Raw genomic sequence first — 26,495 nt, 5'->3', positions numbered from 1 at the left:
ATACATCATATCTCCAGATTAGGAGGGGCTGTGGGGCTCAATTATATGCCAAATGAAAGATTACATTGTGGGCTTACACCTACCATGTATGTTTCTCAATTTCACTTTTTTTGCGACATAATACTCTTTTTTTTGTGGAGCCAGTCACAAATGGTACTGTACTGCTACAGCGCCCTCTTTGGTCATGCACAAGACCATTTGCTAATTGTGGCAATTATCTCTCCATAGGCCATCTGGATATTCAGTGTGGTGGGCTGGAAACCGTTAGAATACAACGATTACACCTTCCCGCTCTGGGGTGAAGGTATAGGCTGGTTCTTTGCCCTCAGCTCCATTGTGTGCATACCCGTTTACTTTGTGTACAAGTTGGCCACAGCGCGGGGAACTATACGTGAGGTAAGGTCATGACTAGGGGACAATTATCAAAGAGTGGCTAGCACAGAACTTTTTCCAAGTACCGAGAAATTGTTAGGTAAAGAGAGACTTGATATCCTTAAGGTAACATGTGACATTTTGTAAACATCAAAACAAAGAGTTTACTTTGCTGTCGTGTTAAAGAAAAGTTAAATTTTTGAATAATTTCCAACTACGGTCGGCCGACCATCGTTAGAAAAAAGATGGCTTTTTCAAATACTGCCCCCAATTTACCAAATTTAGTTAGTCCACATTTGTTTGCAATCGGTTACACATCCGTGAACGGGTGCAAGCTGGCTAGTCTGGTTCCCTTGACCTGACAATTCCCAGACGCCTATAAATTGCTCCGCTTGGTTAGAAGTAGCGTCAGGGAACCAGACTACGAGAACAGCATGTTTATCTTGGTTTTTCCATCGTCTATGAACACAAAACTTTAAACGGGCCAGTGTAACAGTATTTAGTATAAAATACTAAACCCCCAAGATCCATCTATTTCAGAAAATTACAGCAAAAGCAAATATTGTATAACTTCCTGTAGTGCCTTGCCATGTACACGCACATAGCTTGTGACTTGTTCTATCTCATTTGTTTTTAGCTGAGCTTGACGTTTACTCTGTTATCGATACAAACAACCAGACCGTCAATCAGATAAAGCCAAGAAGAAAATTACCTCTGCTTCGATCCCATCCAACGTAGAAATTCACATGCACACTACTTATAAAATTTTAGAGTAAACAAAAACAAATTACCTGCCCACCCACCCTCCTTTTTTTTTCAATTTAATAGAAACACAATCTTTTTCTTGGCCCAATCGTTGTTTTGAATATCTGTTTTGTACGTTTTTATATTTTAAACCAAAATTATGAAGAAAAAGGTACACTTAACCAAAAAACAAAGTTCCCCCCCCCCCTTCCAATACTTTTTTGGGAATCAGCCATACTCTTTATTTGGCCCAAAATAGTGATAATGTGTACGAATTTATGCAATTTATGACAAATGCTACCGAAAAACAATTGCACGTTTTGTATACGTGCAAGTTGTGGTTCACCACTCACCTTGCCTGTTTACAAAAGTGCAACTTTTTTTTGGGGGGGGGACCATTTGTCATAAATTGCATAATTGTGTACACATTATCACTGTTTTGGGCCAAACAAAGACTATAGCAGGATTGCTGAGGAATTTCTGTACTGATCAGTTGTAATTTGAGCAAGATATGCCCAGTAGTTTTTGAGTTAGACGAAAAAGTATTAAGGGGGACTTTCTATTTTGGTTGAGTGTAGATTAACTTTGAGCAAAAATTAAAATTTCTTCAGTGTCCAAAAATGCTCAGGTGTTTGTTTTGTGCATTCCTGATGAATGATCTTTATTTATTTATTCATCTGATTTTCAGCGTTGGAGCCATGTCACAACACCGATCTTCACAAGTCAACAACTTACACCGGAGAGTTCTGACAGCATATACCTCGACGAGACAAAATACAGCAAGATTGACTCTTGTCCCGAAAAGCAAATGTTTTAATTCTTCAAATTCTTTTGGTTATAGAAAAAAAAACATATTTTTGTTCATTGTTTAGCCTTTATAAACTCTGTAAGCAGAGATGGTTATAGATGGGAAAGAAAAGTTGTGTTAGTGAGAAGTGATCTCGGAGTTCGGTTCTTTTCAGAACCTCCAAATCAAATATTGTAGCCTTTATAAACTCTGTAGGCAGAGATGGTTATAGATGGGAAAGAAAAGTGGTGTTAGTGGAACTAATGTCTTCTTTTGAAAGTGTGGTTCTGAAAGAACCAGTGGTGAGAAGTCGTCATGTTCTTGGAGTTTGGTTCTTTTCAGAACCTCCAAATCAAATATTGTAGCCTTTATAAACTCTGTAGGCAGAGATGGTTATAGATGGGAAAGAAAAGTGGTGTTAGTGGAACTAATGTCTTCTTTTGAAAGTGTTGTTCTGAAAAGAACCAGTGGTGAGAAGTCGTCACGTTCTTGGAGTTTGGTTCTTTTCAGAACCTCCAAATCAAATATTATAGCCTTTATAAACTCTGTAGGCAGAGATGGTTATAGAAGGGAAAGAAAAGTGGTGTTAGTGGAACTAATGTCTTCTTTTGAAAGAACCAGCGGTGAGAAGTCGTCATGTTCTTGGAGTTCGGTTCTTTTCAGAACCTCCAAACCAAATCAAATATTGTAGCCTTTATAAACTCTGTAGACAGAGATGGTTATAGATGGGAAAGAAAAGTGATGTTAGTGAAACTAATGTCTTCTTTTGAAATTGTGGTTCTGAAAAGAACCAGTGGTATGAAGTCGTCGTGTTCTTGGAGTTAGGTTCTTTTCAGAACCTCCAATTCAAATATTGAGATGGACTAAAAGCCTATGAACAAGTTAAAGGAAAACTAAAACGATAATGTGGTTTTAATAAAAATGGTGGCACATAGAAATCTGGTAAACTAACGATGGGCCGTTCTTCTACATGTACAAGGTGTCCCAAAAAAGTTGTGCAAGATGATATCATTTCTCAAAAACTACTTCATTTCATATTAATTATACTCTGACTTGTGAATCATCAGTGAAAGTGCCATGGAAATCCGTTCATGCACACCAGAGATCTAACAGAAGGCTATGGATTTTTCACCCATTCCAGTGGGATTTACACAGTGAAAATGCATCATGGGACTTTTCACTCTGATGTAAATTAAGTTAAAATGTGTAAATCCCATCCCCTTGGAATGAGTGAAAAACCCATAGCCTTCTATAATCTGTTAGATCACTCTCTGGTTTGCATGAACGGATTTCCATAACAGAAATTAAGGATATTAGTGCCTGCACAATTTTTTGAACAATCTGTATTCATTCCTTTTTGGGGGGGGGGGGGGGGGGGAGGAGTACGTTTGCTACTTTTGGGGGATTTTTTAGGTAATTGTTAGGTTTCGGGGATTTTTTTCCAGTTACTGCAAAATGCCTTACACAGTACACTGTTTACTACATTATGCTTTTTACAGTATTTTAACCCGTGAGGTTATATGGACAAAGGAAGACAGTATGAGACGAAGTTGTACTTGAGCTGAAGGTTTATTCGGTTGGCTGTGACGCTCTCTGTCTGATTTCTAGATTCTACTGGGTTTTTATACAGGTAATGGACATTCCAATCTAACAGCTATCTTACAGGTTTTCTTGCCTTATTAGGAATTGTTCACTAACTATTGAACATTAATAATACAAGATTAAAGGTGTTTGGTCAACTTGTATCTGGGGGCAGGGCTAGGCAAATTAATAGAACAATCGCATTTCCTTATAAGTCGGTGGGCTGATTCACTGTGGCCTTTCGGTGCAGCCCAGCATCAACCAGCGCGGACCTTGTGGCTAAACTGGCAATTCCTTAGATGTGTCTCATTACCAGGAAAGTGGTCCTGTTCCTTGAAGGTCAACCCATACAACTTATTCAATAAAATATAAAACATGATATTTGATCATGGTGATAGTATGCCTTAGGTAAATTCTAAGTATTTTACGGGTAATTAAAACTGCAGGGAGCTTTGTTTATATTTTTTTGTATATTATGATTAATTGCTCATAGGAGAAGACGAAATAACCGAAACTAATAGCTAACAAAAACAAGGACACAAATTCAACTCCTTGTCAAATAACCAGTTTAAAAGGTATTCAATTTTTTTTAAATTGTATTCAGGTGGTTTGTGATTTATTTTGCATAATTACTACCGAAGCCAAAGGCTGAATTCCATGAATTTGAAATAGAAATATGTAAACCATGATAATAATGAGCTTCAGCTATAAATTTGGTGCCACTGGAAAGGTAACGAGCTGTGCTCTACAACATTGTTTAAACATTTCTAACTTTAATGTGGTTATTCCTCATATGCTATAGCAGGTCAAAACGTAACATACTCCCGTACTGAAATAAACATAATAGTTACAAGAATGTTGTACAATGTACATGTACAAAAACTCATCACATTACATCGATATATTTGAAACGAACACAATATGGAAAAATTGCGCCGTTTGATATTCAATAAACCTGTTTTGTAAAACAGAGAGGCTTGCCCTGTGTTTGTGTGTGTGCATTTGGCTTGTTTAAGAAGAGGGACAATCACAAAACCACCTGGATGCACCCAGTTCCAGACATATTGGCATATGATCGATTACATCATTTATACAAGGCAGCGAGACAAGATGGATATCCACAGCACCCGAGCTGTATGGAGCTAATTGCTGGACCGATCACCAGTTGCCAAGATCCAAAGTCGCCTTCACCATTCGCCTAAACACAACAAACAAGCTAGGCTCTACTAGACCCTTCAAGCTAGACACTGTAAAGCTTCATATTGTTGCGTACAGAAAAGTTTAGAACAGGAGATGAAAGCGGCACTATGGAAATACAAGAATGTTCGTCTCTGGACCAGGAGTGGAAAGTTGTGTATGACATAGCAAAATATGCTATTGGTAAGCCCAATCGGAAACACCAAGATTTGTTCGATCCTAAAGATTCCAAACTGAAACTACTAATGCAAAAGAAAGACCTGGACCACCGAAGAGTGTTACAGACTAGAAGTGCTAGATCCACAGTGGCAGCGTATAAAGACATTTACGGGCTGTTACAAAAGTATACTAGAAAACTGTAATGGTGGGAAAAGAACGCAAAAGATCTTCAGCGGGCAGCAGACAGGAATGATATTTCTATCAGGGATTCAGACAAGTTTGGGGTCCACAGAATCAAGGAGATCTTCTCAGACAGTAAGAGAGTCCTGGGGAGGTAGACAGAGCATTTCCAAAGCTACTCAGTGTACCTGGTGACATTGAAGCCACAACACTTGCCAACATCCAACAGCAAGATGTCATAACAATACTAGATAAGACACCAATTATGAAAGAGTTATAGTGAAAGCGGTTGCCTCTCTAGCAAATGGTAAAGCACTTCAGAGCTAAGACCAGGTGTTCACCAATTCTCGTTCGAGAACTTCTATTCGCAGATGACATCGCTCTTGTCGCTAACACGTGAGTTCAGACATTAGTCCGGAGCAACATACATATCACATACTGCATACTGGGTAAGTACGTCATCCGGTCTTCGTTTATTTGTTTTTTCTTTTAAGAATGCGTTTGTGGCCGATAATTAACCGAATCAGTATTAAAAGGCACACTAGGTAAACACAACAGTTCAATTTGTTTGCGTTTTACACGCGGCAAAGAAAAAAAAAGATGTAAAAGTAAGAATATGTTTTACAAGTTGCCAAGGATTCCTCCTTTTTATAACTTTATTAATTTGCATTAAAAATACGGTGGCTTCTAAATATGTCATTTCATTATTATCTCATTATTTGTGCAGTTTTCTTCAAAAATCAAAAACCGTGCTCAAAATACGGGACGTGAAAACGAGAGTGTATTATTTTTGGCACTTATTTTACTAATATGCTAAGTCAACTTTTGGCTTCTTCTCGAATTTAAGGACGCAGGAAAAACGGCTTGTATGTTCCTTCCTCTGGAGTAGAAATCTGAAATGGAGGAAAACAGAATCGTTATTTTTCTCACATAAATAAGGGCGACTGGTCGAGTATTGCGATTTCAATATTTCAAATTTTGAAATTGATATTATCAATGATATACTCTTTGACTGTTTCCCCTGTGAATGCATGCTTCGTAAAAAAGCTTGTCGATCAAGAATAATAGCTACTGATCTGCCAGCAGGACAACTGTTGAGCTGTTTAGTTCTTTATTTTCATATTTGCTATGTGGATGTTAGTGGTTTGGTCTGAACCTGTTTAGTGAACTGGTCTTGGCATGCCATGCGGATTCTCTCTGCCGTGGCTGGACTGTCTAGACGGAATGCTCGAGGGATGCCAGCATCCTCCCTGGCTGATTGGATGGCATCCTTGATGGCGAAGAAGATGGAAGCTGCGAGAAACAATGGAGGTTCTCCCACAGCCTGCAAAAAAAAAATCAGATACCATTTCGGCTTACTTAATACTAGCCTTCCAGTATTAGTAAGCATGTATGCATGTTAACCCTCTTCAACAATATTTGCAGAATTTTACATGATCTTGGAGGTAATGTCGGGCTTAAGAACGAAACAAAGTCTCAGTAGAATAAATTACTTGCCTTTGATGAGCAGATGGCCAGTGGGTTAGGTGCCCTGGTCAACAGACTGACATTGAACTCGGCCGGTATGTCGCCAAAGCTGGGGATCTTATAGAATCCAGGACCAGTGGTCAGCAGCTGACCAGACGGGCTGACCCGATAGTCCTCCAGGACAAACAGGCCATAGCCCTGGATAAACCCTCCCTCAATCTGAAGAGGTAATTCACAAAATCCGATTATATTTCTAAGCAGAACAATCTTACGGGTCATTGCTAATCGTAAACAAGAAGAAGGTAACTGCACAACTCTGCACAGATCTAGGCCATATTCAAAATCGTCCTCAGGTGGTACTTTTGCGTTTTAGGTTGCTCGTCTTGGTAACATATCCGGTACCCGTGATCATGCCACCGCATTTCTTTGTTTTCCTGTTTACTGTTGCCTCTAGCCTTAGGTGTCTTCTAACTAATCAGTGAAGAAAATGTTGCAGTAATTGCTTATGATACACACCTGTCATGAATCAAATACATTTTTAAAACAAGTTAGCTAGTATTTCTGCGCTTGTACATCTGTGGTTTTAAGGTAGTTGCTCATTAAGACACTGTGATACCAGCGCATTTCTTTCTTTTTCTCTTCTTTAATCCTAGGTGGCTTCAACCCATGTTAGAGAGAGACCTCCTTAGACCTCAATGGGCACTACAATTATACCTGTCCCATATCAATTGCCGGGTTGAGACTGTCACCCACATCCATGACGATGTCGGTCCGTTGCACCTGGTGATCCCCAGTCAAGCAGTCAATCTCCACTTCAGAGACCGCCACACCGTATACGAAGTAGGCATAGGGATCCCCCTTCCCTTTCTCCCAGTCGAAGTACAGATCACGCGCTCTGCCGAATCCCGTGGATGACAGACTGATGCGGTCTTTGTACGCGGCGTCGACCCAGCTCTCCCAGGTACCTTTGGGATTGTCCTGGATGAACGGTTCTAGTCGGTGCAGGAGAGTTTCACAAGCCTCCTTGATGGCCATGCCGTTGAGATCGGAGCTGAAGCTGGCAGCAGTCGAGGAGGTGTTCGGCACTTGGCTGGTGTTGGTCTCATTAATGTGAATCTTCTCCTGAGGAATCCTCAGCGTCTTGCTAGCTACTTGGATCATCTTGGTGTGCAACCCTTGACCCATCTCGGTACCTCCATGGGAAACCAGGACCGAACCATCGTTGTAGATGTGCACCAACGCACCGGCCTGGAACAATCCGAACAAAACAATTTATGAATTGTGCCCGAAATGGCCCTATTGAGGTTCAGAAGTTGTGTCGAATGGGGTTCACAGTTGTGGCTCAATTGGGACTCTGCATTTAGGAGGACAAACCTGGAGAAAACCTTTGCCCTTTGAGTGCAGGGAGGCTCATTTTCTTTGATGAAATTCTAGAAGGTTCTGAAACGCCAGGAATACGAATCGTGCCCATGGAAGATTCTGATATCCTCGAGGAATCGTATCCTTATGAGCAACTCCGAGCAACTTTATCCTAGATTTCAAATCGTGACATAGCTAATATGCTGATCGTTTCAGAAACGTTAGTCTCCAGTATAATGTCGAACCATACAGCCTTAACTAAGAATTTGTTAACTGACATTATATGTAATGACTACCTGATTATAGTATTTGACGATGAAGGAGATACCAAACTTTGTCGGTGTAATGGCCAGACCGCGCTTCCTCCATCGATTTTTACTGTGAAAAACAAACGAAATACAAGAAGGCACCTTTCAGGTTACTTGTCGAATTTGCAATGAAATATCTAACTTAATTGTAACAACCATCGTTGATAATATGTCATCACGAGACGAACAATCAGACAGACATTGGCCTTCACTAAAAGAACGGATATAAAGGAATTAGAAAGCCTATAATATAGGATGACTAACCTCTCTCCCAGTCCGTCTGACTAATGTTTTTTTTTCCATTAACATTAACTAGAGAATACTGCCATATTCGTAATGCCATAATCCCGAAATTACGTCGTGAAATATCGCAAATCTTAATCACATTGCCACAAACCTTTGACCTCTTTAACACAGACAGCCTGTCGGTGTTAGTTGCAACACGTCAACAGCCCACGAAAAATCTGGACTTTAAAACCTTAGCCTCTCCTTTGAAAAATCCTAGATCCACTATATTGAAAACAAACAGTTTGACCTTGTCAGTGGAAGAAGTATACTTCCGGGCCTAGGATGAAACAAAACAACTAACTAAACCTGGTACCTTTTGTAAATGATCAGACAAGGCAAAGCCTTCCTGCGTGTTTGGCGTCACCTAGAAAGTGACTCCTGCGATACATTTCCTTGCCGATAATCTTACCGATTGTACTCATCCACGTCTAGTCTGCGATTGTCGTAGTCACTCTGAACAAGACACTGGTCCCAGCATTTATCGAGGTTCCAATGCTTTAACTCCTGGCCGTAGAATGTCTCGTCGCCACCCTTGTAAAAATTGACGTCCCTGACCTGTAAGATTAACGAACGAAGTCAAAAGGTCATTATCATCCATAGTTGGGCAAGGAATGGGACCAATGTGAAAACATCGACCCCACTAATGAAGTTTATGCACAGAGGTGAAGAAATGGAATGTAATGCAGTTCGGTGCAATTGAACATTGAAATATATAAACTCAAGGAACTCGACCTGGTGGCGGCCAAGTCGGTCCTTGGACATCGAGAGCAAGACTGAGACCAAAACCTTAACGGTTCCAGACTGAGTCAAGACTGAGACAACGAAAAAATTGCGTCTCTGGACCGAGATATAGTATTCCAACGCTGCAGTGTTGAAGGTAAGGTCATTGGGCTTACTTTGATCTGCGTCAGTCCACATTTCAAGGCGATTTCTGACATGATCGTCTCCGCAACCAGCATTGCCTGGGGGCTTCCGAACCCCCGGAATCCCGTGTTGGATGCCAGATTGGTACGGCACATATGACCGGTGACTTTGACGTTGGGACACTTGTAGCAATTGTCAACATGCTGCATCGACCGCTCAAGTACCTACAACGATGAACGACGATGATAACATAGGAAAAATGGAATACAAAGATCAACGCAAACCTGATAGTTTTTTATGACCCGCGTGAATTAGGAAATGGGCTCATGTGTTGGAGCTTGCTTTTCCAACTTTATTTTCCCTCTTTAAGTTCATTTTGTTTTCTTACTCTTTTCCACCGACGGTAGCTGCCGCCTTGAATGGTCTTTGTGAATTTGTGACGTCAAGGCATGTTTTCTTGCTGCGAACTCGAAATAGTTGAAGGTATTTTCACACAATGAATTTCAACATATGCGGATAAATACCAGTTTCGCCGTGAAAAAAAAATCACGGCGATTACACGGCGGATTAACCCCGGCGAATTGCGGCGCGAATGCTTTGTGACGTCAAATTTTGCATTCCCTTGAAGTATGAACTGATGTAGCGTGAATTTAGGTTTATATGAAATACAGACTCGTTGGTAGTATTGCGCATGCCTAAGTGAATATAATTAGGAGGTGACCGGTCACGTGAGAGGTTTTAACCAATGAAAGGGAAAGGAGTCCCATTTTCACGGAGTCTGATTTTCATTCGACTCCGGCATTAATTAAAAGGGACGGCACAAGATAGACAGAAAATGGAACCTTCATGTATGTCATCCAACCCGTTCGTATTGACCAATTAGATAAGGACTTTGAGTCATGTGTTTACACACACTGTGAAAATTGTACAAAGGGGGCGGGGCTTATGTATAAATACGGAACGGTCCATTAAACATGCGGCATAACCATCGTGAAAAATTTATTCAAGTTAAAATTACGTCTTTTTGGTAAAAATCTACTTTCTCAACAAAAAAAACGTCTTACACTCGGCGAACAATCGTAAGTGCTGCCGGCGTTAGAGTACAGATCGACCTCCAGCGCCCTCAGCTGCCCGTAGCTCGTTACTCCAACTTTGTAGCGGGCTAGGAAAGGATGACGTGTGCCAGAAATCATCATGTCCTCGTTTCGGTCGAGCATTAAGCGGACTGGACGCTTGACTCTGTCATAAAGTGTAGAAGATTAATGTACATGTATGTCAATGAAAAAAATATGAGCTGTGCTTTGGTAAGAATAATAAGGAAAATAGATCTGGATCCGAACCAGGACCAATCTTTTATCATCGATGCTGAACGTAAAGTTCCGTAGGGTAGGGGTCATTTAATAAATTTAATATGAAATAATTGTGACCTGCCGAAAGTCTCTTTTTTTTCTGAATTTGGTATTTGCTTTTTGGATCATAAACCTGAAACAATAGTAAGGGAATACGATTGTTGTTTTAATGTTTATAAATTTCAGCAACTTATAGAAACAAAAGTGTTCTGCGGATACCAACTTGGTGGAATCAAGTACATGTATGCGCGTAGTGTATACTATGCACATAATAGCTTCGTTTGGGCCTCTCTGGCCGGTTCAACCGTTAATTTTCTGTTAAATTCACGTTTCACATCGCAGATTGCGTGCCTTTATACTTTTTAACCGGCACCATGGAAATGTCTTTATCAGTGTGCGTTTAATCGCCCGTTGATTATTTCCACTTGAATATTTCCACCCTATAAACTTAGCCAGGTTTAGTAATAGACCATTACTTGTTTGCTGCGACGGCACACACTGCTGCGTGGAGACACGCCCTGGCCTCCTTGCCTCCAAACCCGCCACCTAGTCGTTTGACACGTGATACCACCTTGTGGCTTGCGATGCCTAACGCCTCCGCTACAAGGCTCTGTAATTGATTGAAATGAAATAAAAAGAGGAGAGAGTTAATGGTTGGGTCGGGTCCGAAACGGACCTCCAGAGCTACGGCTATATACGTCTGTTATCAGTATGTGCCTATGTAGTTGTAATTCCCGAAGACCCATAAGACAAAAAATAGCTCTGCGGAAAAGAGAGCGCTGCCAGACTGATGTCCAATAGTCGTAAACTTGCTCGTCAGTTGAGCCTATAGTTTTAATATTGACTTGTGCGCTTCAATGCAGACTGCGCAGACAGTGGGCGGAAGCGTCGGCAAAGTTGATCGTCTGCGAGATAGTTTGCTTCAGTCTGGTTTGTCGGTGACATTTGCGGATGAATGGGTTCCGTATGTCTGCGATGCAGTTTGGGTCTTGTTAATGGTTCCGCTGTTCTCTCGTTTCTTACCCCGATGTCAAAACTAGGTTTAAGAGTATGAACTATGACTCTGGTAAGTGTAGTTTTACACCATTTGAGAAGAGCGGCAACGCAAAGAGGGGACGATCAGACTTCCTAGCTCCCCTCTGGTGTCTTATTTTAATCCCAATTTCACCATGTAAAATGTGATATAGTTTTTGTTCCACCTATATATGGATATATATTACATCAATGACATTGCCACTTTTCAGTGGGTGTTCCGCTGTAATTGTAAAATGAATATTTTAACCACGACTTGTCGTAGCGAATGCAGAATAACTCAACCGAATACCATTGCTCACTTTTTTTACGAATTAAGGAACACTTTTTTTATTCAATAAAAAAACAGCTATTGGTCATATCCTTAACAAATTTTGCTTATGTACCAACTGCCTGTACTATTTCGGGCAGAGTTTCTCAGAATTAGATAAATATTTACCTACGATTTTTTGTCCTTTAATACCATTTGACAGGTAGGCTAACAATTAAAAAAAAAAAAAATTCCAAAGCCTTTTTTATGTTCAGAGGGAAAATTTATAATCCAGATTAAGATAAAAAAAAAACGTTTCTATGGCAACCGGCTCATACCTGTGTTCTGGACGGTGATTGGTTGGCCGAGATGACCTCGATCTCCCCTCCCTCTCCCGGGATGACCAAGGTTGTCCATGTCTCCAGGTAGAAGTGCTCCTGAGCACCGCTCCGCACCTCCCCTTCAATGATGTGATCGGAAGTCTCAAAGCCTTGGTCCAAGTCTCCCGTTTGGATGCACCGGCTTACAGGGAAGAATGAGTTTTGTTCTATGGCGTCCTGATAAGAAAACAAGGATCATTCGGTTTTTATTTCAAAACCCTTAAATGGTTTAAGTTATAAACCATTTTTGCAGGTTGTAGAAGCTTATTCCTTCATGACTGTAGAGTATCTTCGCTAGACAGGATAGTCTTCTTGTACGTCGTACCGTCTTACACGACGTACGCGGGTAACACTATCTTGGCCAGCGTGGATGTTGTAGAGACGCTAGCGCGGATTCAAAAAGTTCGGTGATGATCTAATGTCCAGTATTAGGCAATCGGGTAAACAAACATTATGGCTTTATAGTCAAGTGGCTTATGGTAGGAATCGTAACCAACTGGTCCAAAGCACCGAACTCGGCAGATAGATTCTTATGACCCTAAGATCTAAGCCACCTGACTATTGGAAATATCGGGGATGGGCTGTCCTGGAATTTTCTTAATGAAACCTTTTTGTGTACTTTTACCTTTGTCAGTACGGCATGAGACCGGATTTCACTTGGAAATCGATGAGTTGAACTCAAAAGTCGATCGTCTTTACTTATTTGTACTTTTGACATTTTATCACCAGCAGCAGCTCTGCATCGTATTCTGTCAACATCTATCCCCTATATTCCTAAGCGTGCAAATTACTTAGTCAAACAGGCTTGGTATAACGCTAAAATTGTGGTACCCTCTGATACAAACATTTAATTTGAACCGACCCCGAAGGCTCGATGGTCTAGTGGAAAACACGCCTGTACTATAAGTAGGAGGTCATGGGTTCGAGTCCCGCAACTTGTTTTTCTCGTATGCGCTCGGATGGCACTAGGTACTGGTGAAGGGCCAAACCCAATCAGTGTACGTAGGGACTAGGAACAAGATTTAATGTATCATACCTCTATGGTGAATACAGCCAGCAGCTCTTCGTACTCCACTCGCACCAACTTGGCAGCTCTCTGCGCGATAGCCTGGTTGTCAGCTACTATCACCCCGATCACCTGACCTACAAAATTTACCTGGTGGAAAAACAGTCGTTAACAGATCGTATTGATTCGGCAGTAGTAAGGTGTGTTTAAAAATAGAAACAAATCGGAAAAAACTATTTTGTGTAAAATTGCATTTTCATGAGTGGGTACTGAGTGAGAAGAAATCACTTCCGATGGCTGCCGTAGTTGACGATTACAAGACCCAAGAAAAAATATTGACATTTTCCAAAACAAAATGGCTCAGATTTCTTATTAAAGAAAGAGAAATATTTCTTTTAGCGGGTGGATAACTTATAAAGAAAGTGCTGTATGCTTACTCTCTCCACTTCACTTAAATTCGTAGTTGACTGTTTTAAACAAATCAATGTGAATGGTTTGAACATAATCTCTTTATCTCCAAGCAGAAACTATCATCACTTTACGAAGTACAAACACACCTCGCCTTTCACAGCACTTTTAATATAGGTTTTCCTGGCCAATTTCCTAGTCATTCATTTCTGAAAATCGGGCATTCATTTTCGTCTGAATTTGAGAATCGCTCTGAACACACGTTTCATTTTTGCTAACAGGCCATTCGATTCCATTTCAGTTCAATCAATTAAGTGATTAAGCAGCAACTTTCGTTTGTGTCCATTCTGATTCGTTTACAAGACTTCTTTTTCGCTTTTAGAGGGCGATTTCACACATTCACCATTCTATTTCACTTTTAGTTAATGCCATCGACACAAGATACAATTAGGAAATTTTTTTTTTCATTAACCCGCCGTCAATCAAATTAGCTGTACCTGAAATCAATTTAGAAATGGTATGCTTACGTAAATGAATGCACAGGTAACGTAATTGGCCGTCTGTTTCTCAAAACCGAATGCACGGACAATGAAAACAATTGAACTTTCGTTGAATTGAAATGGGATTAAAGACGTACATCCAAATTCAGACGAATATAGAATGACCGATTTTATGACCGATTTTCAGAAGTAAATGAACATTTCAGGAAATTGGCCGGGAAAACCTATAATGGGAGGAATGTGCTTGTGGACTGGGATTTGTAAACATCACATAAATATAATGAAAAAACGAAGCTAACCGTTTTATCTGCATACAGGACATCGTCATACACTGGTGACGATCCCAGCAAGTTATTACCGGGCACATCGTCGGCATTCACGTACGCGTGGACGCCATTCAGTGCTAGAGCTACCGTGGTATCGACAGACCTAACGCAAAGCAGAGATAGAGAAGTTTAAAAAGTGCCCTAACATCCAGCATATCGCTTCCAAAACTTTTTTTCAGGCATCTTGAAGATTTGGAAATCGAAAACTAAGGCAGCATTGAAAAGAGTACCGGTACTTAATTCATTTATAGGCCTATATGTTTTTATTAGTTTCATCGCGCTTAGGCCCCCTAAATGAGATTTACGGACTATTTCAAAGTCATTTTAATATAATGATAAAAATCACTACAAATTCAAACTTAGTCTTCAAAAGAGAAATAGTAATCAGGAAATTATGTAAGGAACGAGAAATAATTGATGAAAAATATCAAATGCAAACTGTCGTTGACTAGTGGGACAGCACGTGCCAACACTATACAATGCGAGTCAAAACAAAATGACCTGGATTAATTATTTTTGCCTTATAAAGCAATCCAATGAAGCATATAATACACGGGTATACATGTTCTTCCACTCATCTGTCGATAAGCAACAAGAATTACTGAAATTTATCCTTGCTATCAGGAGTATCAGATGTTACGGATGTTTTTAATAAGAGAACCCATTTTCACAGCTGTCCCTGGCATTATGCTAAATGCCTTAAAGCTATTCGGCCGAGTGAGGACCAGAGATTACCCACAGGCATTTCAATTGAAACGAGATTTACTATGAGTCAGGACTGTCAGATTTTGTGTTTTGATTATGAGATGAAAACTATTCAATCTTGTTCTGAAAATAAAACGGTGATTTTTGTCTGCGTTCCTTTGGCAGTTTTCGTTCATTGTAACGGGTATTCACATGGGCATCACCAGGATTTTTTTCTAGAGGGGGAAAAAGCCCCCCCCCCCACCCCTATATTTTCCAGCATTTTCCCGATTGATCATTGGTTCGGGGATGGGCAGGGACATTCCCCCCCCCCCCCCGCCCATTAAATTAACAGAAATATGATTTTGCGCCTCTTTTTCTTTATTTCCCCTTTCTGTCCTTTTTCTTTTGCTTGTCTAGGGAAAGCATCCCCCTTGCCCCCTCCCCCCTTGCGACGCCCATGATTATTCATCAATGCGTATCGGTAAATGGAGGTATACAGCTGAATTTTGTATTTCTATTAAAATATGAATTACTTGGAGTAGTGTATGCAAATTACGTGAAATGCTCACAGTTACTGGTCAATACATGTACATATTCCTATGGTAATTAAAATAAACCTTAATTTTCCAACTTTCTTTTTGATTCACCCTGTCATTAACTTTAATGTCTTAAAATGGGATCGTGAACATACCTAAACATTACATGACTTGTGACTTTTGATTATGTTTTGTTATGTTTTGATTATGTTATGACTTTCGATGGGAATGGAAAACGAATATACTCACAGAATATTAGCGTGTGCTTTCCTGCTCATGACCAATGCAAGGTACAGCTCACCTGTTTCAGAAAAGCCACATTTTTTTCAAAGAATCGTTTGAAAGTTTAAGAGCGCCGTCTTTACCTAGCGTTCGGATTCGGAACTAGGTGGAGGCAAAAAGACCATTAAACGAATGCACGCAAACTGGGGGGCATCACCAAAAAGGGATACTTGCACAGCCGTGCTGAAATGTCGACTTGTCCGCAGGTGCCCCCCCCCCCCTTAGCCCCCCCCCCCCTTTTCGGTTCCGCTGCCCCTGAATGCACTGTAAAAAGAAAACTGCCAACACGGGGTATGGTAGAGTGCTGATACGATGTTCCAGAGTTTGAGGATGCAAATACTTCCCTTTACTTTTCTCTTTCCATTCAATTAGAAGCAACTTGAAAATCCTTTTAGTTTTTCTGTGTCGTACCGTCAATCTCTTACCATATCCCTTTTACCAATGGAAGAAAAACATTTCAATATGCTCTTACATGTAATAATTATTAAAAGATCCTTTCTACTGAACAATTATTTCGTTTGTGTATTTTCAAAAAGCACCAAACTTGTGTTTCTCACGCATTGCTACTCCCTCGCTATCCGGTTGTTACGTCGAATCCACTTTCTCGAAAATATACTTACGGCCCATGCTGGAAACTATATTTTCGAACAGGACATGCGTTTTTCTCTATTACTACACAGCAGTTATTTCTGTATCGAAACGTCTCAAAATATAACGAAAATCTGCTATGTGAACTAAGAGAGATCGGGAGCTATAGAATCCAGTGTACAACACAAACAGTAACCTTCGAACTTCGAATAGTATCTCCAATATACATATTCTATACAATTTTAGATACATGTATAGTTGTTTAAATATATAATAATATAATTATGAGCCCAAAGGTAAATATCGTTGTATACCTTTAATAGGCGGCATATCATCCACATATATTGCTTCTCCTGAGGCCTGTTTGAAGGCAGATTGATGGGTCAAAGGTCGACCTACTGCATCTGAATCAGGTTGACCTGATGGTACCTCCTGGTGACGTGAGAAATAACGTTACCTGATGTTTTTTTTTTCTCCTGATGACTCGAAATATAGCCTAGTGATAATTGTAATGCATTCTATCCTTGCCTGCAATTAAAAGTCTTTTTTTTATCAGAGTCGGTGAATGTCTGTCAGTCTCTGTATGTTTCCCGTTTTGTTCATTTAAAATCGGATAAATATGGTATTCCACGCAAGCTACGGTTGTAGTGGCTTCTATTATTTTATTTTGCTTTTTAGTGGGGCAAATCGTGAATGGCACGTACCTTTTTTCTGTTGTATTGATTTAGTAGCGTGTCATGTCTGCTTAGGGTTTTCTTTGTGACGCACAAGAAAGTAGTGTACTTGCGAGACTATTCATGGGGAGCATGAACAACTCGAACCATTTTATTGCTTCGTGTTTGAACAAACTAGTTATTCCAACGAAACCTCTGCGTAGATTTTGGGTAGAAATCGAAGGGAAAACACGGGAAATAGTTATGACAAATGTTCAGACCTTGTTTTTATATCAAGGTCGAAATGATGAGATTCGCTTCACCTAGGTCTGTGTCTTGTTGAATGTTGTTGGATCAAATTACCTGATACAACTGAACACCTCGAGCTGAGTTCTTATGGTAGGGCTGATTGGCTGACTTGTAGGAAGGTGGAACGGCTGAGCCACTAATAAGGCCAGGCTGACAAAGATTTAAAATGAATAACCAATAACAATCGGCGCAATGTTTGCGATGACACTACAAAGAGATATCTCGTTTGAGTGTTTAAAGGGAGTATTCAATATTTGCTCTTGCTTTAATTTTCAGAAATGGATGGCTTTGGGGTTAGTATTTTATAGCAAATATTGTTACACTGACTTGTTTGAAGTTTCGTTTTCGTAGATGCTCGAAAACCAGGAAAAGCAATAATGTACCTGTAGTCTGGTTCCCTGACCCCACTTAAGATGAAATGGAGCAATTTATAGTCGTCGGGAAATTGTAAGGTCAGGGAACCAGTCTAGCTTGATTGCACCCGTTCACGGACGTCTTAATTGCAAACAAAATGTGAACTGAATTTTTTTTGGTAAATTGGAGGCAGTAGTTGAAAAAAGTCAGGTTTTTCCAACGCTGGTCGTCCGTTGGAAATTGATACAACAATACCACTTTCCTTGAAAATGACAACACACCTGGGCCATGATTTTACAGGATGCTTTAGACTGTCATTCACTAACAGTCCAGGAAGGTATTTCATAATAATCCGATAGTTTTGTTTTTCAATGTTTGCAAATGTTTTACATTCCCTTTAAGACAATGGTTCGGAGGTCCTGAAGAAGATCAGATCATACTGACTGAAACGTCGAATGATAAACATTCTTAACAACTTTCTCAAAAGAGATTTAGACATCATTGTCAGCCTTTCATATTTCACTCCACACACTTTTCATTAATAAAATCTCTCACTCACGAATAGTAGTGATTTAAAAAAAACACCAAAAAAAACACATAGATTGGTTAAACATAGTTGATAAAATATGGTAAAAACGATGAAACGAGAAATCGATGTGCACATGTCACGTGTTAAAGATTTTAAATGGATGGGGCGTCACAAATGTTTAAATTGTTGAAAGTAAATAGTATTGCCAAGATAATACATTGCTGTGAACTAAAAATGAATAAAATAAGTTCAAATTAACGCAGCCTACACGACAAGACAACAGATAGGGAAGATAGGGAAGGGGGAGCAATGTGGTCCCTTTCCCCTTTCCCCTCAAAATCACCTGTTTGAGTCTAAGTTGCTCCAGGACGGCGAGGTAGAACTTGAAGAAGAAGCTGAGGGTGAGTGATTGCCGATAGGGCTCCATACCGCCTGGGGCACCAGGAGTTAGAGGTAGATCCTCGAGCAGAAAGGGGGTCATGGCCTCCACTAAACCATCACTCCAACACCTTGTGGGAAAGATGGTTGAAATCTCGGCTAAATCTATTACATTGTTACCTTGTGACAAATTATGTACTAGGTGTTCTAACGTTAAACGTGTATTACGTGTTTTCACTATCACATCCACTTTTTTTGGATTTGCACACGATCCTGTACCATGCAGGGGGAGAGCAGCTATAGTGGTATCGTACTGCACTGGCTTCTCCTAGGTTTCTTATAAGGCTTCCAATAGCCACGCTGCTCATTAATTTTGAAGAATCTTTAACCGGTCTCAGTAGAAAAAAGGGGGAAACAGAGAAAGGCAAGCCTAGTTAGCAGACTTATATGACTCGTGACTCGGACTCGAGTCCGACTCGAGCCCCATTTTTTCTTCATGAATTGGACTTGAATGACAAATGACTCGGACTCGGACTCGACCTGTGTGACTCGGGACTCGACCAAGTTTACCACAAATCACCTATTTTGTCAACAATATCATTACAAATATATTTTGATTTGGGAAATCGAAACATGAACCCCAGCGTCCACATTTGATCTTGCGTAAATGCAAGCTTCATAGAGTTCGGTACCAGATTATTCCTTTCCTGACACTGGGGCCGTGCCTTATTTGACATGTTAGACATGCATTTCCATTTCATTAAATTAGAAAAATTGAAGTATTTACACTAGAATGTTGCAAGTGAGAATAGGGCCTACCTCAAAATTTAATTCCAATATACACTGTATATTAAAGGGGACTCGTGACTCGGACTCAGACTCGACATTTGTGACTCGTGACTCGGATCGGACTCGACCTGCATGACTCGGACTCGGACTCGGGAGAAGTGACCGGACTCGGACTCGGCCGGGCTCGATGTTAGGTGACTCGAATACAAGTCTGCTAGATGGTCCGAGAGTGCAAACAATCTCTTCAATTACTTCAGAGAAGTACCGATATTCCCTGGGAGTCCTTTCGTGCATCTGATGTACACAAATGACCGTATTTAGCCCATATCGTATGGGTCATCCCATACGATAGAACTGCCCGGCTCCCTTCACCAGCCTACTGGCAAGCTAAGTCACAAGTGACAGTCGGTGAGTCAGCAAGTAAGTCAGTCAGGAAGTCAGATATACAAAGAGGACACTAGGTTGGCACCGTCTGTGGCCAGCAATGAATTTACTAACGATGTAACCACTTCCTACCTTCCCGTTATGTTCTTCATTGTCTTCGTAGCCAGGACTGTTGTTGGCGCCATGCCACCGTAAGAAAGGCTGCAATCCTGTACTTCATTAGTACCAGGCGTCAAGACTACTCTCATACCAGCATTGACTATGGCGATATCATCCTCGCGACGTGGAGATTGCTTGTAGCCGTAGAAGAACTCGTTCTATGTGGAGTGTAAGATCACCGGATCCTTGGTTATTGATCAAGAGTTGTAATCGAGTCTCCCATAACTCAATCGCAAGTCACATCACAAGACCATTGTCACTAGTAACGAGAGACGAGCCGTGACAGCTAATGGCCTTGTCGCTTCGCCAACTTGCCATTTGAGACTGGATTAAGACGGGATTACTCGTGACAGACCTGTGACTGACCTGTAACTGACTTGTGATTGACTTGGGAGTGATTTTACGATTGGCCTACGATTGACTTGTGATTGACTAGATTACAATTTTCATTGTTGTAAATTATTTTTTGGTTTTAGGTATCCTGCTGTTAAGATAAGATTTCGTTTTGTTTTATTATAAACAAGGACCAATTCACTGCTGCTCGTTGGTAACAATCGGAATTGCCTGTGTTTTGAGTGAATCGGGTGCACGGACTAAAACCTGTAATTTATATTACTCGAACTTGAATCGAGTGCAGGAAAACATAACGAATATGTTAGGCGAGGAACCACACAGAGCGATCACGGACAACACTTTAATCAGTTTCAATTTTGTGTCAAGAAGGCGTTCAACTACCCGAGGTACAATGCAGAGTGATTGTTGGAAACTTTAAATTTCATCTCAGATATTGGGGAATTATGACTGGCCAACAAATACGTTGCCTGTGTTGATTCATTTTTTAAAGGAAAATACATCATAAGTAATCCAAGATTTTAGTATATTCTTCTTTGTTTTACCTCACACGTGAAGGGGACATTGATAGCCAAGATTATCTCGTCTGTCTTGATAACATTCTTCCTATATCCGGTGAAGAAATTGCCGTCCATGCTCACGGTACGTTTACCTGATTGATGTACCAAATTAACCAACCCATTAAGCGATCTTCTACGTCATTATGACATGTCCAAAACATGTATTTACAGTGGTAATTTTGTGATTACAGATAGTCATTAGGAGGATAAATTGCTTTAAGTTGTTTTATTAACAATCCATAAAATCTGAACTACGAAAGGTGTTTTGAAGGCATTGGTGGACATGTAATATAGTATAAATTCATGACATATTTTGTCTTCCACAAAAGAAAAGAAGAAAATCCACTACAAATCAACTAACTTCCAAAGTCATGCGTAATTGTCAAATTGTCCATAAACTTCTCACCTGATTTCGAACTTAGTTCAATGGTACAGACGGCTGCCATAAACAACGGGTTGAGGTCAGAAATAGGACTGCTTGTTGCTATGTTACCACCGATGGTCTGAAAGACATTTAAAAATCTTCCTTCATCAGTTCGAAGTGTAATAAGATTTAGCGAGCTTACATTTGCCATAGAACAGGACTTCTCTGAAAAAAAGCTATAAAAATGTGCCCCCTTCGTATCTCTGGTAGAAAATGTCCATTAATTAAAAACGCACTTTCACTATCGTGGTTTCTGAGACACGATTATAACTAGCAGAAAACCAAACGTTGCTTTCCACACGAATTGCGTTCAATTTGTATCCAACTGAACGTGTACATACCAGGGAGTATGGCTTGACTGCGTTACTCTCTAAATTCCAAAAAGTGAAAATTCTCTCCATTCGAGTGAAGATTCACTCCCACTGTCGGAAACTTAGGGACTAGACGTTGAAGTGTGAAATTTCTTCAATCGTTAAGATCGAGTTTCACTTGAGCTTCGATTGAAGTGGCTCTTTTTTTTTCAGACTATTTCAATCGAAAATGAGAGTGATTTTCACTCTAAAACGTCTAATCCCTAATTTCACTCTTTGGAATGTACAGAGTAACCCTTGCATAGGCTTAAGCGCAAGGAGGCTCAAGATTAGTGAAGTGCCCTTCATTTACAGACCGGTTTGTGTTTTTTACCACGAGGATGCGTGCAGTCCATTCACTCGACGTCGGAGAATAAGGTTTAATTTTACTTTATGAGCGCTATTTCTTCGGAGGTTTACATGGACTTTGTTAAACATAATGTTATTATTTATTTATCTGCCAACTTACCGCCACATTTCTGATCTGATGTCCAGCAAACCAGCGCAGCATCTCCACAATGGCCGCAAAGACACGCGTCTTATGCTCTGCAAGGCAAAAAATGAATGCAAACTGTAGTCTCTGGTTAAATTTAACCATTCATACCAAATATTTCATTTTGGTGAACACCAACAAAGCAATGTTTTCTGGGTCTGTGTATCCGTGGAACATTGATGAAAAATCGGACATCTGAAGCATACCTGGTTCTTTGTGTATGATTTCCTTCAAGTGATCACTGACTGACGTCAGAGACACGGCGGCGCCAATTCTAACTCCAGAGGGCGTCCTCTCGACGCTAGTCAGCTCAGGGATGTGAGTGGGATCAACGAGAACAGGATAGTGTTGATTCTTAAACTTCACTTCAACACCTTCATTACATTAAAACAAAACAAATTGAGTACTGCAATCTATAAAATCACGAATAGTAAAAGAAATGTGTTGATTTTCTCATTCACATTATGATTTATAGATGCCTTTGTATTTAAGCTCCTTGAAAGCAAAGTTATTGTGTTTAGTAACATTTTGTTAAAGCCATCTTACTTTAGCTACCTGGGTTTTTTTTCATCTCAAGAAACCAACGGATGATCGACACATCTTGAGATTCAGTGCACGTTCAACCTGGTTTCTTATCTATAAGGCCTTATCAAAGGTTAGAGGTACATGTTATGGTATGTTTCCTTGAGCTTTCAAAGGAAAGATTTGTTTTACCACTATCTTGCTGGGATAAATAGTTGCGCGTGCGCACGAAGCGTACGGGAGAAGTGTACGTTGCATTCCTACCATAACATATGACCGCGTCCGCATTATTTGGCAACAACCCAACCTCGTTCCCCTCGGGCAGGATCTTGCTGCGCCATGTTGTTTCCCATCATGCCTTGCGCGATCTTATAGAGTCGAGGCTGGCTACAACCATAATTATCAATGTCTATGGGAAGTGACTTCAACCCATTCCATAGGCACATTAGTTCTTGCAGACTTGATTTATTTGTGGAAGAGAATGACTGTCACCAGTTTTAATACTTTAGTCACCCGGTTAAGTCCTCGGAAGGGAAATATTGAACATCATCACTAACCAACTTCCGAGTTGCCAGCAACGATTTTCGCCTTTGGATTGGTAGCCTTCAGTTCCAGCAGCTGCTGCAGTGTAACGGGACGAAACCAGGCCACCCGAACCCCAACAAACGTCCGGGGTCTGGAGTCCATCTCGTACAAATTGATCTAGAGAATTAGCATGATGTTCATCACAAGGGTGGATCCAGAACACAATTTTTGGGGGGCCCAAAAAAAATTTGTTCCCCCCAAAAAGTGGGTCCCAAAAATTACGGCGTGGGGTTCGGGGCCCGCTTAAGGGCCCCGAAAAAAAATTTGGATTCTAGATGCTCTGTGGTGCGATCTGAGGCAATTTCTGACCACTTTAACTAATGATTTTTTGAGGAAAAGATGGTGGTGTACTCATTGCCTGCCTTTATTGCGGTGTCACATAAAAAAAAAAAAATTGGTTTCGTTTTGGGGGGGCCATGGCCCCCTTTGCCCCCCCCCCCCAGATCCGCCCTTGGTTCATCATTATTTTCAGCAAACCAACACATTTCCTCGGAAAATTGCAGCTTTTAATGACACCTGTTTTTTTCCCACTAATCACGGTCTTTTCCTTCGTTTTCTCCGAAGACAGCAATAAATTAAACAGTGCAATTAAATTAAAAACTTCCTAACTTACCATGAGCTCGGGAGGGAAGATGGGTTCTTGGGAAGGGTCAAAGGGCGTGAACTTGCTTGCATCAAACAGTGTTGTCAATACCTATTTGAAAACCGGAAAAAAATTTCTATTTACTCTCATCTTCTCCTTGACTTCACGCTATTTCTTGAGAACCATGTACAAGCTTTTACTACTAACATCAGATACACAAAATTATCCTATGTATTGTGTGCAACTTGGAACATTTTTTGCAGACCAAAGTGTTTCATTTTGAACAGCTTATACATTCTTTTTCAGAACTCATTGATCCAATCACTGTTACAATGATTGTGTTTTAGGTCTACTATTCAAATGAGAGAATTAAAAACGATCCTTGAACTCATAAGCTTCAAATACTTCGAAGTCAAGTTCTAGAACTGAAAACAAAAATATATAAAACATCCTTTGATACTTACACCTTCCTCTTGTACACTGATGCCATTGGGAATGTTCTTACAACATGTAGTGTTGGTCCCTCCACAGCATCCATCCTATATTAAAGAAAAAAATGAACGCTTTTGCAATGATTCTATATAGCATTCACCATGGTCCTCTTGCGCACATCCGCATTCTACCTGATCTTAAGGTTTTAAAATTCTCTATCCATTTTTCAGGACGTAGTGCCCCTTTAAAGATAAATTCGTTATCACGCCTGCGCTCGTGGAACACGGAAAATGTAGTGCGTCTGTGTCCCACATACCACTCGGCCTTCGGCCTCGTGGTGTGTGGAAAAACTAATAGTGCGTGCGGTACGTACGGTGTGATACGCTTGTATCGTTGGTACCCACGCTATTTTTACTTTGTTTTCACACGAGTGGGAGCAGCGAACTAGCAGACGATCAGCTGTTTCGAGCACGTGACATGCATGTGAGTTGCTGTTAGATTGTCATGATTGTTGTGTTTACTGCCGTTTGTTTTCGGGATTTTTACATCAAAATACATTGAAAGAATCCAAGACAGCGGTATAACAAAACAATTGTTGACTGCTGTGATTTGGGATATGACGTTTTGAACACCCTCGGGGCGCATAGCACCATAGCTGCGCCTCGGGTAATATGCGCCCTCGGGTGTTCAAAACGTCATATCCCGCATCAAAGCAGTCATTTGTTACATACATGTAGTAGTTAAGCAGCAACCTGCTATCCTTATTTTCATTAGCTTTCTATTCCACAGTTTTTGTACACAAAATAATGTGCATGGAAACTGTTTAATATTGAGAGTTTCAAATTTCAAGGGGATACTTCTTACTTTTCAGGCATTATAGGCAATTTTCTTCATTTATAGTGAATGAGGGCTTCTCGATATTTATGGTTAGCAATCAGTCGCACGACGAGGTGACGTATCATGTTCACGAAGTCCATAGACGATACGTCACCTCGTGGTGCACCCGTTACAATAAGAGTTAGTTCTACTATTTAAAGATGTCCAAGCAAACAGATATAAAGACAGGTTTTAATAGAAAAAAAGGAGCAAACCTTGGTGAATGTCTTGTAGCCTTGTAAGATGGGTCTGTAGCCCGTACAACGACACAGATTGCCCTCAAAAGTGCTCTCAATCTCCTCCATAGTAGGTTGTGGTCTGTTTCTCAGCAGAGTATACATTGACATGACAATACCAGGAGTACAGAAACCACATTGGGAGCCGTGGGCCTTGGCAAGGCGCTCCTAAAGGAAGGACAGTTTACGTTAAACGTACAGCGTGTTTGGTGTCTTAATTTTGGTACCATTGGTTTATATTCTTGGTGTGATCTTTAGTCTTTGCTTCGTCTAGTTTTGGATTCAAGTGTTTTCTCTTACGGTTCCTAACTTCAAAGTTTGGTGTTTGACTTTGGCCTTCTCTGTTAAGTTTTTGGCAGTTGGTCATTGGTTTTGGTCAGAAGATCGTTTAGATCGTAGACATGGGCATTATGTCTAAATTTGTCCTAGTTCCTGGTTCCTGAGATATGGGTCCTGTGCTCAGTGTCCAGGCTTACTGGGTCTGGGTCCAAGATCCTGGGTGACTGGGTCCTGGGTGACTGAATCCTGGGTCCAAGGTCCTGGTTCTTGGGTGAAGTGGCCTTGGATCTTGGTTCCTGGTTCCTAGATCCTGGGTCCTGGGGCCTAGGTTCAGAGTCCAGGACTAGGTACTGGATCCTTGGTCCAGGGTGACTTGGTCCTGGGTGATGGGTCCTGGGTGCTTGGTCCTAGATCCTGAATCCTAATTGGTCCTAGGGTGTAGGTCCCCGGTCTTTGGGTATATGCCAATGATTTTTGGAAATTGTTCTTGGGTCCTAGATCCTTGGCACTAAGTTCCGGGACCTGGGTCTGTGACCCTTAAGCCTGTGTCCTCGGTCCTGGGTCCTACCTCCTGGCTGAAGGTCCTTGGCCCATATTCC

At 40.7% G+C, this 26,495-nt stretch overlaps 2 protein-coding genes across 2 annotated transcripts in view; one reads left to right on the top strand and one right to left on the bottom strand.

Moving 5' to 3' along the window:
• LOC119719817 (sodium- and chloride-dependent GABA transporter 2-like) overlaps positions 1 to 4,456 on the top strand; it is a 33,625-nt gene extending 29,169 nt beyond the window's left edge. The window contains exons 14-15 of the mRNA XM_038189314.1: positions 229 to 396; positions 1,805 to 4,456. Coding sequence (XP_038045242.1) covers positions 229 to 396; positions 1,805 to 1,933 — 297 coding nt within the window. The 3' untranslated portion in view covers positions 1,934 to 4,456. The remainder of the gene's footprint in view (positions 1 to 228; positions 397 to 1,804) is intronic.
• The window catches only part of LOC119719806 (xanthine dehydrogenase/oxidase-like), a 29,582-nt gene continuing 6,543 nt past the window's right edge, over positions 3,457 to 26,495 (bottom strand). The window contains exons 5-29 of the mRNA XM_038189303.1: positions 25,597 to 25,785; positions 24,538 to 24,612; positions 24,104 to 24,184; positions 23,463 to 23,607; positions 22,590 to 22,757; positions 22,360 to 22,436; positions 21,523 to 21,619; positions 21,102 to 21,208; positions 20,179 to 20,363; positions 18,839 to 19,004; positions 17,667 to 17,762; positions 16,965 to 17,082; positions 16,030 to 16,081; positions 14,531 to 14,660; positions 13,354 to 13,473; positions 12,276 to 12,494; positions 11,132 to 11,265; positions 10,371 to 10,545; positions 9,339 to 9,530; positions 8,852 to 8,997; positions 8,143 to 8,224; positions 7,202 to 7,735; positions 6,518 to 6,706; positions 6,177 to 6,344; positions 3,457 to 5,913 (exon numbers count right to left, since the gene is read on the bottom strand). Of these exons, the coding sequence (XP_038045231.1) occupies positions 5,863 to 5,913; positions 6,177 to 6,344; positions 6,518 to 6,706; positions 7,202 to 7,735; positions 8,143 to 8,224; positions 8,852 to 8,997; positions 9,339 to 9,530; positions 10,371 to 10,545; positions 11,132 to 11,265; positions 12,276 to 12,494; positions 13,354 to 13,473; positions 14,531 to 14,660; positions 16,030 to 16,081; positions 16,965 to 17,082; positions 17,667 to 17,762; positions 18,839 to 19,004; positions 20,179 to 20,363; positions 21,102 to 21,208; positions 21,523 to 21,619; positions 22,360 to 22,436; positions 22,590 to 22,757; positions 23,463 to 23,607; positions 24,104 to 24,184; positions 24,538 to 24,612; positions 25,597 to 25,785 (3,696 nt within the window). The 3' untranslated portion in view covers positions 3,457 to 5,862. The remainder of the gene's footprint in view (positions 5,914 to 6,176; positions 6,345 to 6,517; positions 6,707 to 7,201; positions 7,736 to 8,142; positions 8,225 to 8,851; positions 8,998 to 9,338; positions 9,531 to 10,370; positions 10,546 to 11,131; positions 11,266 to 12,275; positions 12,495 to 13,353; positions 13,474 to 14,530; positions 14,661 to 16,029; positions 16,082 to 16,964; positions 17,083 to 17,666; positions 17,763 to 18,838; positions 19,005 to 20,178; positions 20,364 to 21,101; positions 21,209 to 21,522; positions 21,620 to 22,359; positions 22,437 to 22,589; positions 22,758 to 23,462; positions 23,608 to 24,103; positions 24,185 to 24,537; positions 24,613 to 25,596; positions 25,786 to 26,495) is intronic.

Source organism: Patiria miniata, unplaced genomic scaffold (assembly GCF_015706575.1).
Source record: "Patiria miniata isolate m_02_andy unplaced genomic scaffold, ASM1570657v1 HiC_scaffold_13, whole genome shotgun sequence".
In the NCBI taxonomy this organism is placed as follows: Eukaryota; Metazoa; Echinodermata; class Asteroidea; order Valvatida; family Asterinidae; genus Patiria; species Patiria miniata.
The sequence above is the reverse complement of the archived record's forward strand: the minus strand, read 5'-3'. Positions and strand labels throughout refer to the sequence as shown.